General features: G+C 28.3%; 2 protein-coding genes across 4 annotated transcripts in view; one reads left to right on the top strand and one right to left on the bottom strand.

Annotated features, from left to right (window-relative positions):
* The window catches only part of LOC102672453 (alpha-N-acetylglucosaminidase), a 7,516-nt gene extending 4,002 nt beyond the window's left edge, over nucleotides 1-3,514 (top strand). For both annotated transcript variants that reach the window (XM_031512574.1, XM_006620073.2), the window contains exons 6-14: nucleotides 250-313; nucleotides 377-522; nucleotides 633-717; nucleotides 806-955; nucleotides 1,212-1,354; nucleotides 1,439-1,604; nucleotides 1,905-2,095; nucleotides 2,754-3,139; nucleotides 3,290-3,514. In XM_031512574.1, the coding sequence (XP_031368434.1) occupies nucleotides 250-313; nucleotides 377-522; nucleotides 633-717; nucleotides 806-955; nucleotides 1,212-1,354; nucleotides 1,439-1,604; nucleotides 1,905-2,095; nucleotides 2,754-3,139; nucleotides 3,290-3,402 (1,444 nt within the window). In that variant the 3' untranslated portion in view covers nucleotides 3,403-3,514. The remainder of the gene's footprint in view (nucleotides 1-249; nucleotides 314-376; nucleotides 523-632; nucleotides 718-805; nucleotides 956-1,211; nucleotides 1,355-1,438; nucleotides 1,605-1,904; nucleotides 2,096-2,753; nucleotides 3,140-3,289) is intronic.
* Nucleotides 3,515-4,332: 818 nt separating this feature from the next.
* LOC102674535 (protein kinase byr2) overlaps nucleotides 4,333-12,041 on the bottom strand; it is a 55,233-nt gene continuing 47,524 nt past the window's right edge. The window contains exons 7-10 of one of the 2 annotated variants that reach the window (XR_004151107.1): nucleotides 10,471-10,860; nucleotides 7,803-7,999; nucleotides 7,249-7,381; nucleotides 4,333-7,125 (exon numbers count right to left, since the gene is read on the bottom strand). Coding sequence is in view for 1 of the 2 variants with exons in the window: in XM_006620086.2 (XP_006620149.1) it covers nucleotides 7,306-7,381; nucleotides 7,803-7,999; nucleotides 10,471-10,860 (663 nt within the window). In the remaining variant the exon portion in view is untranslated. Of the gene's footprint in view, nucleotides 7,126-7,226; nucleotides 7,382-7,802; nucleotides 8,000-10,470; nucleotides 10,861-12,041 lie in introns of those variants that run through there. The other variant, XM_006620086.2, reaches the window with a different exon arrangement.

Below are 12,041 nucleotides of genomic sequence, written 5' to 3'. Positions count from 1 at the left end.
TATATATATATATATATATATATAATGCTAATTAAAATATTGTTTATATTATTTTCTTTGATATCATTCAAAGATAAATGGATTTAATAACAAATAATATTTAATTCTCTATCTTCACACTTCAAATTTTAAGATATTACTTTTGATCTATTCAATCTATCCATCAAAAATTATAAATTGTTACTCATTGAAAATTCAAATCTTTATATTTCATTATTTTTAATAAAACTATATATATTTTTATCTTAGCCCTTATCTTTTGGAGCCTACAGATCCTCTGTTCAAAGAAATCGGACAACAATTTTTAAAAACAGTAAGTAAAATTAAAAATCATAAAGGGAATGTCTATATCTGTCTATGTGTTTATATTCTCCAGTACATCGAAGAGTTTGGGACTGATCATGTTTACAATTGTGACACTTTCAATGAAAACGAACCTTATACCAGTGAACTCAAATTCCTGAGGAACATAGGACACTCAATTTTCGAAGCTATGAACAACGTTGACTCAAAAGCGATATGGTATTATAATTAGATAATTTCCTTTTATCTTCTAGGTACTAATAAAATAATTTAAAGACAAATTTGAATATTATTCATTATAAAGATGGTATATATGATTATTCTTCAAGGTTAATGCAAGGATGGTTGTTTTATCACGATTCTGTTTTTTGGACAGAGCCAAGAATTCGTACATTTTTAACCTCAATCCCATTGGTATTGATCATTTACATAAATTTAAAAATGCCACTTAAACTTTTTAAAATTTTCAGAATTTATAGAATATTCATTTTTCTTTATTCAGGGAAGAATGATAGTGCTGGATCTTCAATCAGAACAATTTCCACAATACAAGAGATTAAACTCTTATTATGGTCAGCCATTTATCTGGTGCATGTTGCACAACTTTGGTGGCACCCTTGGAATGTTTGGTTCTGCTGAAATTATTAATCATGTGAGTTTTCCTAATTCTCTAAACAATACAGTTTTTTTTTTCGAAAATCAATTCAATTTGGCTTGTACTTTCACTTGCACATGATAAATTTTGAATTAAAAAAAAAATCTTTTATTCTTAATCAGTTTTTCAATCACCAATAATTTCCAAGATATATGAATCGATTTAAATGGAACATATTATAGAAAATTCCAGTTCCCTGAAATGAATCAGATCAAAGACCGTATGAAAATCAAAATTGACTTCCATTTTCCAGCGAGTTTTCGAAGCTAGAAATATGAATGGCAGTACAATGGTTGGGACAGGTCTAACACCGGAAGGTATAAACCAAAATTACGTCATCTATGAGTTGATGAACGAGATGGCTTATCGTAAAAAACCCGTCAACTTGGATAAATGGTAAGATTAAACGCTCATTAGAACTCCATAATAATAAATTAAACACAAAACTGTATTTTTATGAATTCACGTGAATTGTTCTAGGTTCGAAAATTATGCCAATCGAAGATATGGCGATATCGAAGGGAACGAATACACTGTTACAGCATGGAAAGGTTTTAAGAACACGGTGTATAATTTCTCAGACACCAGGAGAATTAGAGGGAAATACGTGATTACCATTCGACCAAATTTAAATTTCTTCCCATGGGTGAGTTCTATTGATTATCATATCTGTTTGATACTTTTTTTTACACGTAGTCTAATTTAATTTGTATAAATGAAGGAGGACATTGTTTCTTGCAATTTTAAAAATAAGAACGTAATACTAACAAAGGAATATAATTAAGTAACTTTATTCTCACAATAATGTTGAGTTTGTATAATTTTTATGAATCATTTCATTTGGTATTCAATTGGATTAAGGATAATAATTTTTTTATTTTTATGTTAAAAGAAAAGTTTCCTCAATTAAATTATTTATTTAATATTGACATATTACTGCTATTAGAGATGGTATAATAAAGATGCATTTATCTACTACTGGTACGTGTTGCTACAAGCGAGAGACTTGAAACGAAATAGCACCCTTTATCGACACGATGTTGTTGACGTTACTAGGCAGGCACTTCAACTGATAGCTGATGAAATTTATACTGATTTGATAGAATCATTCGATAAGAAGAATATAGATTTGTTCAAGTAAGTTCTAGATTTTAGAAATTTCACAAAGATTCATATTACATCTAATAGAATGTAAATCAGATTTATTATCTATAATATGTAATATATTAAAGCTAATCTATAATAAATCATAGTTTAATCATAAATCCAAGATAAAGTTCCAAGAAATCACATGAAATGAAATTTGAAGGAAAGATGGACTCTAAATATAAAATTTTTACTTCAACCAATTATTATTTTAAGATAGATAAAATAAAACTTTCAACATTTATTACAGAAACATGGTAATAATATAAATGTCACAATTTATAATGCTTATCGTTGAAATTTTATGTGAATCATCCTATAAATATTGAGGCTAATATTACTATAATTATATTAATAACATTGTATCTGGATAGATAATATTTAGATCACATATTAATCACATTTGTATACGCAATATACATGATATTGCTTTTTATTAACATCTCAAAAAATAATAATTTTTATTGAAGTTAAAAATTTACATTTCGTGTCCATCAATCTTTTTGGAACTGAATATCCAAATAGTTGCAAACTTTAATTTTAAATCCTGAAAAAATTGTATTAATCACGATAAATCGAAAGAGAGTCGTGGAATTGTTAAACAATTGTAATATTTCTTTGTTTAATTTTCAAACATTTGATTACACAGGCAAAATGCCAAGTTGTTGCTGGCATTATTTGATGATCTTGAGGAGATTTTAGCATCGAGTGAAGATTTTCTATTAGGAAAATGGTTGAAAATGGCGAAAGATTTGGCTACTAATGATGAAGAAGAGATATTGTACGAGTACAACGCGAGAAATCAGATTACATTGTGGGGACCATTAGGAGAGATAAGGGATTATGCAAATAAACAGTGGTCAGGAATTGTGGTGGATTATTTCAAGCCCCGTTGGGCTATTTTCTTGAACGAACTTGAAACTAGTTTGACCACTGGAAAGAGAGTGAATATGACGAAAATTAATGAGCAGATATTCGAAAATGTTGAGAAAGCTTTTACGTTCTCTAGAAAAATTTATCCAACAAAAGCAACAGGTATAAATGATATAATTAGCGACCTTAAGTTTTTTTAGATCAGAATTTCTTGATATTATAATCAGAATATATTTAAAAAAAATTCAGATATAAAATTTTGTCATGGTGTTTTGAAGTTTTTAACTTTTTAGAATCTTTTTTTTTCTGCAGGTGATTCAATTGATATAGCTGAAAGAATTCTATCCGAATGGTACGATCCACATCTTCCGTTTCATAAAACTTTTCGTCATAACTATAAACAGTATTGGTCGAATTCTTACTAATCACATCGATTATAAAACTAAAATTATTAAAATATCTAAGAAATAATATTATTGTAAATATATTTTTAATAAAATTGTGATGAAATTTATAAAAATTTATAAGAAAAAAAAATATATACCTATAATTCTAGAAATTTTATATACGTTAAAAAAGAGAATTATAATCATTCATCTTCACATTCGCTAGATTTCAATGTTTATTGAAAAACTGAAGATATCTTGTATAAAGATCATTATTATTGATAAAAGGACATTTTACAACAATCGAGTAGAATTACAGAATTGGAAACAACGATAGATTCGAGCCAAGAGCAAAAAGAGAAAAATTTGACTACGAATAATATAAAAAGGAATTATTACGATTCACGAATATTACTCACTCTATCAAGTACCATCGGTTAGACGTGTGAATACAAGTACATCGCTCCTTGCTCTCATCTTCGCTGGTCAAAATTATGGCAGTAGACGACTAAACGTAATCACTTTCCATTTAACTGTTTTTCTCTTCTCTTCGTTTATTAAAGAATCAAAATCGTCTATGAGACTGATTGTCGAGAAAATCAATGCATTAGTCGAAAACGCCACGTATAATTACTCAATTATTTTGAGTCCGCCATTTCTTTTAAATTTGGCCACAGCGCTGCTAATCAACGACATCTTGCGGCGTTGATTTTTGACGCTCGCTTCACAATCATCGAATATACGTTTATGATCAAACCCTCAATTGGCTAATTTGTGACAATCCTAATATAACTAATTGTTCGAGTGCAAATTTTTTTGATTCGTTTCTCTCGTGATAGATCAAACTTTCTTATATAAGATATTTTAAAGTTTTGTAATTATATAATTGTTATCTATTAATCTCTAATTAAAGTATTTAATGCTTTCGTTATTTTTGTTCGAATAAAATCGAATAAAAGTGACTGTCAATTGAGGGTCAATTGATTCGATTTATTTTGTTATTACAAGTATAGATTAAGAAACAGTGTGCATCTAATAAGAGATACAAAATATCTTGTGCATTTCGTAAGAATATTCATAATTTGTAAAATATATCTATTATACATGATAGGGCACCATCGTGGATAAAAGCGTCTCAAAAACTTGAACAACCGAAAAACGCTTCGCTTTTGTCAACGAGGGTTAGAAAAAATATTTCTGTAGATACGTAATATTTTTTTTCGAGATCAATTGAAAATTGATAAACATTTTCTCGTGTATAACATCCTTTAATTTTCTAAATCGTTACAGCTAATTATTAGAATCTTATAAGAAATTTTTTAAGCTCGAGAAAGTACTGATAAAATATTTTTTTTTTAAATATTTTATATTTTTTTTCTAGATTTTTAGATTATTTTAAGTATCGTAGTAAAAGTTTTAAAAATTCTTGTGATTAAGATAAGAAAAAGCGTAAGCTTTTTAATATGTAAAAAAGCAAATAAGTTCAGTAAAATTGGATTAAATTCATTGTCTCGAAATATTACATATCATCAGAAATATCGTAAGATTCTAATCTTATTATAACACACATACCCGTAACAATTAGACGTAAAAGGCCTACCGATGCACCAAACGTCTTATGAGATCTCAGTGCGATAGCAGCATAATCTACAGTTCAAATACTCGTACTGTCATCGCAAAGAATATATCTTTCATCTTGTAATTATGAAACATTCTATATTTCAACGTTATCGAAACAAATATTTTACAATTTTAAGTAACTCTTCGGATTTCTTCGGATTTTTAGTTTTTTTTATCTATTTATAAAAAAATATTCTACAATTTTACCATCGTCGCAATTTAATGGCGTCTATTCACTGCGCTTACAACTACCATTAGTTGCTAATAAACGTTAATAATATATTGGAAAATGAATGTTTATCATATGAACATGGTTGCATCATTTCGAGAAAATTTGCGAGGTCGGGACATGATATGACTGTCGATATATGAAATGTATCCGGTCGTGAGGTTCGATGGTTATCGATTAAATTAAAATACGCACTTATGGTCCCCCGGATATCCAAGTAAGATCCAACGAAATCACGAATCTGACTTTGGTTGCGTTCGCTTGGTCGCGTGCTTTGCACTCGAATTTGCAAGACTTATTTATATATATATGTACAAGACTTTATGAGTGCCTTCGTTTCATTTGATCCAAAAAAAAAGATCTTGCGATTTGAGGTTAGAATTTGTGTAATCTATCGATTACAATGAAATATATACGTGTTAAATTAAATCCTCTGATTTATTAGATAATTTATATTCCAAGATCTCAATAAATTTGTGACAAATCTGAATATCTTGTTTTTAATAGGACTAGTTTCCTAATTTACCCTGTAAATATCAAGAATATCTATTGAAATCGCATGATCATTTTTATCAGATTTTTAAACAATGTATATAAGAAAATAAAGCATTTATACATATGAAATAGAAATATGCGAAGAAAATATTTTAATTTTTATCCAATATAAATAAATTTGTAATTTTCTTTTTGATAAATAGAATTTAAAATATGGAATTAAAATTTGTTGATATAGGCACTCATATGGATAATTCTAGAAACTTTATCGAATTATTTAAATCATGTACAAATGAGAAATTGTGCATTATTATTAAATTATATAAAAATCGAAATAAAATATTTACCGAAAAATTATTATTATTTCATTCTCGTAACATATTCTTTAAAAGGATATCGTTGTTTCAATAAACTGTTCTTCTAAATCCTTTATATTCTAGCGTGAATAGAAAATATGTTTAATTCTTTCAACGCTCAACTGACAACATTCGCCCTCTATCTACAGCTATTTAATTAAAATTTGTAAGTAAAACGCCATCTGGTTTTCCAAGTGTCTTATTAAATCTCTTCAGAATTATTAATCCTTTCAACGAACTTTCTATTTCATAAAAAGTTGAAAGTTTAAAAAGTTAATATTTATTTTATTTCGATTGAATATTTTACGCTGTATCATACTCATTTTGAAAAACTTTTTCATTTTGAAAAATAAATTGAATTAAATTCATAATGAAATTATTTTTATTAAGATAAAATAAATTGTATTTATTTAAATGGAATATTGTATTTATTTAAATGAATCAAAATGAATATTATCCGAAGAGATAAATCGAGACAATTGAAAATTTTCATTATATTTAATTATTTTTAGAGTATAGATTAAGTTATTTCTTACAACTACATTTAAAAATTCGGCTCAGCTAAAAATGATCTGACTTATCTTCTTATTTTGTTCATTTAATCTGCATTAACAATTTCATAACGTTTCTTTAAATTAATTTTAACATATTCCTTTGTCCAATAATTTGTTTAATTATTTATAATATTACTTTCAATTTCGAAAATCGAGGAAGTACTGTTTTACCGTTTTATGTGTTTAAAGTGAATTCATAAACGAACGTTGTTTGCTATCAAATCATTTGCAATTGTAATTAACATGACGAAATAATTGATTCAGAATAAATAATTGATATGCCAAAAGAATCATTATGGTACATGATGCAATACTTTGAAATAAAGAATATAACTATTTTCGCCAAAAAAAAAATGATTATTTTGAAGTTATTTCAAAAAAATTTAATAATTTATTGCAATCATGTAACTAAATTTTTGAATTTTTAAATCGAAATTTTGTATATCTATTGCAATAATATTCCATGTAAAAATATTCCTTCCAGATATCTATAATCAATTTTTAGTTGTTAGAAATCAAAAAAAAAATAAAAAAAATGAAATATAAATTTTCAAATATACAATATATAATATACAATAAGTATATATAGAATTAATTTCATTTGGTCATTGAATGTTAAGTCGGCTCATACCGTTTTTATCAACTAATTGGTTAATTGTGGTTTTCTTCGTCATGTTGATCCGTGATATCACCGTTTCTCCATTTCCGTTTCCTGAATGGACGCTTCTGTCACCGGAGGTAGAGGACTTTCTGTAGATATTTGTCTGAAAGTATATCGAGACACGGACAAGAAAATAAAAACGACAATTTATTAAATATTCTAAAACAAATGGAACATCAATATTATAAATTATTGTAATTTTGTTTCAAATTAAATAAATTTTCGTGTTTAAAGAGAAGCATTGTTTCAACTATCTCTTAAATCGTAAAATAAATTAATCGAACGAATTATCTCAAGATTCTTTTGAAAATTGCAAAAATACGTATCGCATTCAAGCTTAATCGATAAAACAGAACGAATCATGGAACGAAAAGCACATAGATTGGAAACGTATACGTTAAAAAATTGCATTCGCAATTGATGAAAAATCTTGATAGATAACATCGCTATATTTTAACGTGATTTATATCATGCATAAGATTGTACTTCATTCCAATATTTCTGAAAAAATCGATTGCGTTTACCTGCCATTTGTTTGCCAATCATAAGAATCCGGGGCGGAATTGCTTCTACCTGTTCTTTGAAATTGCTCCGTCTTTACGTTCCTAATTATTTTCTTCCCCTGAGGTGTGATCTCCTCGGCTCTTTCTGATGGGGATAATTCTATGCTATCCGCCGTCGTATTCGCCGTTTTTCCACCCTTCTTCGACAAGAATGGATTCTGAAGATCAAAAACATAACTTCTCAATTACACTTTCGTTCAAAAAAATATAAATAAGAGAAAAAGAAAAGGAATATAGATAATCTTCTTGACTTTCAATATTAGATTAGCATTACTCTCTTCCAGAGAGTATTCTAATAAAGCTACGTATAAGATTTCAAAGCAATCGTTCTCGTGAAATTTCCACGATTTTTCGATTTTATTTTCACGATATCGCCATCCTCCCTCGATGAAAACTGATGAAAAAAGCAAAAAGGAGGGGAGGGGAGAGAGGGAAAAATGCGAGAATGAAATATAAAACGAGGAAGGCGCTTCATACTTTATGAGGCCGATACTCCACCGCCATTATTGCCGTGTTTACAGAGCCGTCAACCTTCCTTGAACTCGGTTGATATTGACTCAGGCTGCTCATCAAATAATAAGGCCAGAGACGTGGTGGCATTGTGGTGAGAGTGGGAGGCAAGCTTTTCCACGCTATGGGAACAGTCGCGTCACGAACAGAAAAACATAAAAGACTTGACCTCCTGCTGTTCATTGCTCGTGACGAGAGATCAAATGTCGGCCGCAATTGAAATTCAACGGGCGACCTCTTCTATCGTAACTGCGACCGAACTGTTGCGAACAACTTTATCACGCCCGATGAGAAATCTCGAAAGAAGAAGGAACTCGGCCAACTTGATTGAATTACCTGATCAACGATCCGTACAATCTCGATCTTTCGAACTTTCGATCGAAATTTCTCCAAATTTCATCTTCTATCGTAATAGCGATCGTATTGATCCGATAACGATTTCATAACGATGAATACAAAATCGTATGAGTACAGAGAAATAAACATTGAGTAAATAGAGAAATTTCTTAATCGTTCGAAATTGCCAACATCTTTATAATTCTGTTTCCATGGGTTTATACGGTGAACGAGATAAAAAAATGTATTTTTAGATTCATCGAATCATTTACGCTTCAAGTGTAGCTAGTGTTGTTTTTGATCGAAAGTTATCAATTTAATACAATATTTTTTAATTTCTTCCGATAGTTTTTATTGTCGAGGATGGAATAAAAAATTAGAAAAAGTTACAAGGATATTTGATATTTAGAGAATACAAATTGAGATATAAATTTTTGTAATCATTCAACGGAGGAAAGTTTTTCAGTTTCATTTCATTTCGTTCTCAATAACTTTAAATTTGGAAAACTGATTCGTTATTTTTGTATTGAACACTTTAACGGAGTTTTCATGATATTTTTCTTTCTCTTTTATTTTTTCTCTTTATCATTCGCAACCACGAGGAATTTATGCAGAATGATGGGAGACACTCGAAGAATCACAACGAGGGAATTTTTACAAATGGCTGAGCTTCAACGCCGATGTCTACGTTATTCCCGCTTTTATCGCTTCGTGATGTACATCGACTCAAGGTAAAATGATGAACAATTTTACGCGGACGCAAAGACTCCATTTCTCTTCAATGCAATTACACGAGACTGTCTGGCAATAACTATCGTGTCGTCTTAATATTCTACAAACTGCGAATAAATGGGATCAGGAAGGAAAGGGAGGATAAGAAAATTTCCAAAGCTATAAAAGTATCCTTAAGAACGTCGAGCCAAAGCCAAAGAAATAGAAGAAGTTTCACAAGTTACATAAACAAGTTTGCCAATTAAAATTAATGATTTTCTTTTTTGATTTCCTATGTTTGCAAAAATTAGCTACCATTAGTTTGTATATTTGATAATAATTAAAAAAAGAAAAAGATATTAAATATTAAATTTAATATTAAAATTACTGCAAAATTAATCGAGAAACATTTTTTGACTTTGATTATTGATAAGAAAACAATTTCAGGAATGGAAGAGATGTATTTTGTAAAAAATTAAATATGATTAATATAATTATTTGTATAATTTCTTATTTCGACAAGAGTAAATCTAAAAATATGCCTAGATGGTATAATCATCTGTATAAAATTTACTAGAATTAAAATTAAATGAAATTTATTTATATGATTATTTTTATTTTCGATTAAAATTCCGAAATACATCATATTTGAATGATTAGAGATAGAATCAATAGTATAATACTTCAAACGCGTTGTGGAATTTATTAATTTATTTATTAAAAGTTAATTAAAAATTAAAAAAGTTGATTCGATGCTATATTTAAAGATCAGAACTAATCCATGATCTATCGAATACCGATAATTACAATTCGTGAATCAAATTTGAATAAAAAAAAAAAATACTAATTCATCTACGTAAAAAAATAAACTGAAAATTATCTCATGAAAGTATGAAGTTTGAGTAATGGATATTAAATTTAAAAGTAAATATGAATATTAATTTTCATTTCATTTTAATTATAATTATATCGATTAATATCAATTAGTTTATCATTAAATTCAAAATTATTTTGTGATAATAAAAAATTTCATTTTACTTGAGTGTTTTTAAAACGATAAAATTTCACTTACTTGGAAACTGTGCTGCTTCAACATAGTTTTGATAAGAATCAAAGTGTCCAGTTTGGGTATTCTCGTAACCACTCGTTCCACTTCTTCATCCGTAACGGTAACCGGAAGTCGACAGTTGTCAGCTTCGATTGGCAGTGGTTCAGCGCCACGATTGGTCAGCCAAACGTGTTCCTTCATCTCTGATAACGTAATTCTTTCAGCTGGATCTTTGGCCAACATTTTTGAGATCAATTCACGGAGACTTTGTGAAAGGGCTGGTTTCTCTGGAAATTTTAACGGTTCACTGCGTATTGCTGCTTGAACGCCAATTATACTTCCGGCTCCATCCCAAGGTATTCTTCCGGTCACCAAACAATACAATGTTACTCCCATTGACCATACGTCACACAACTGAAATGTAATTTTATTTTTTTCTTTAATTTTTCATATTTAAAATAATCGCCAAATTTTAAGTTAAGAACATTCATAAGAATCAATTAAGATGTTCGAATATATTAATACTCTTTATTTTCAGATTAAGCTTTTGAATGTTTCAAGAAAAAAGGAAAAGCTTTGGAAAAAATAAACTATTATTATAATAATATAATAATAGTAAAATTTAAAGATAATCATAAGATTAAATCATCTGATAAAAATGTAATATATATATTGACAAAAATTTTATATTTGATATTACTTTGTGCGCAAGTTAATATTAGAAATTGAATCATGTTAATCTATTCTTTACGAAAGTATATTGGATAGAAGAATATGCTTTTAAGAGATTATAGAAGATTGATGGAGATATCCCAAGATGAAAATAAATATTCAAACGTCACGTATTACCATTATCTATTTACGTCATCCATTTTGAAAGTGACACAATTTAAGTAACATTGTTTAAAAAATGCAAAAGATACTATTATGTACAAGATATTTATAAAAATTTAGGACATTTTTTCCTCGATTCTAGATTAAAACGAATATTGAAAGTTAAGAAACAAATTATTAATATGATAAGAATAAACGATAACATTTAATAAAAAAATCTACGTGCTTTCAATAATGATTGCAAGCAAAAATGAAAAATCTGAATTATTTCAATCAATGGTTTTAATATCAACTGTATCGCTGATTGTTAATTACAGTTCTCGATGCAAATTGATTAATGTGTCGTTTTCATGGATATAGAGCTCTTTTCAACCAAGTGTTAAAAAGTTCACCAAATCGATCGAGTTGTCGATAAGGTCACCACTGGACTATAATAATGGAAATACATGTGAGAGAGAAATTATTCTATATTAAATTATACGTTTCCTCAACCGATCTACACGACAGAAACCATAATAATGCGTTGTAAACATTAATTAGACCATAGTGTTTAAGTGAGAACAGATACAATACTGTTTTCTTCTATTACCATTGTTTTGCTTTTAGATTGCTCAATAATAATCAGTCGAAGTATGTCTACTCTTCTATAAATGAGTTTGATCATTAATTATAATTATTGATTATTAATTAATTCTTGGATTATTTTTATCCGCGGATTTAACCTGAGAGAGTAGATGAAATTTTAATTAAATCCTAATGGA

Source organism: Apis dorsata, unplaced genomic scaffold (genome assembly GCF_000469605.1).
Source record: "Apis dorsata unplaced genomic scaffold, Apis dorsata 1.3 scaffold_473, whole genome shotgun sequence".
Classification (NCBI taxonomy): domain Eukaryota; kingdom Metazoa; phylum Arthropoda; class Insecta; order Hymenoptera; family Apidae; genus Apis; species Apis dorsata.
Note: the sequence above shows the minus strand (reverse complement) of the source record. Positions and strands in the feature narration are given on the sequence as shown.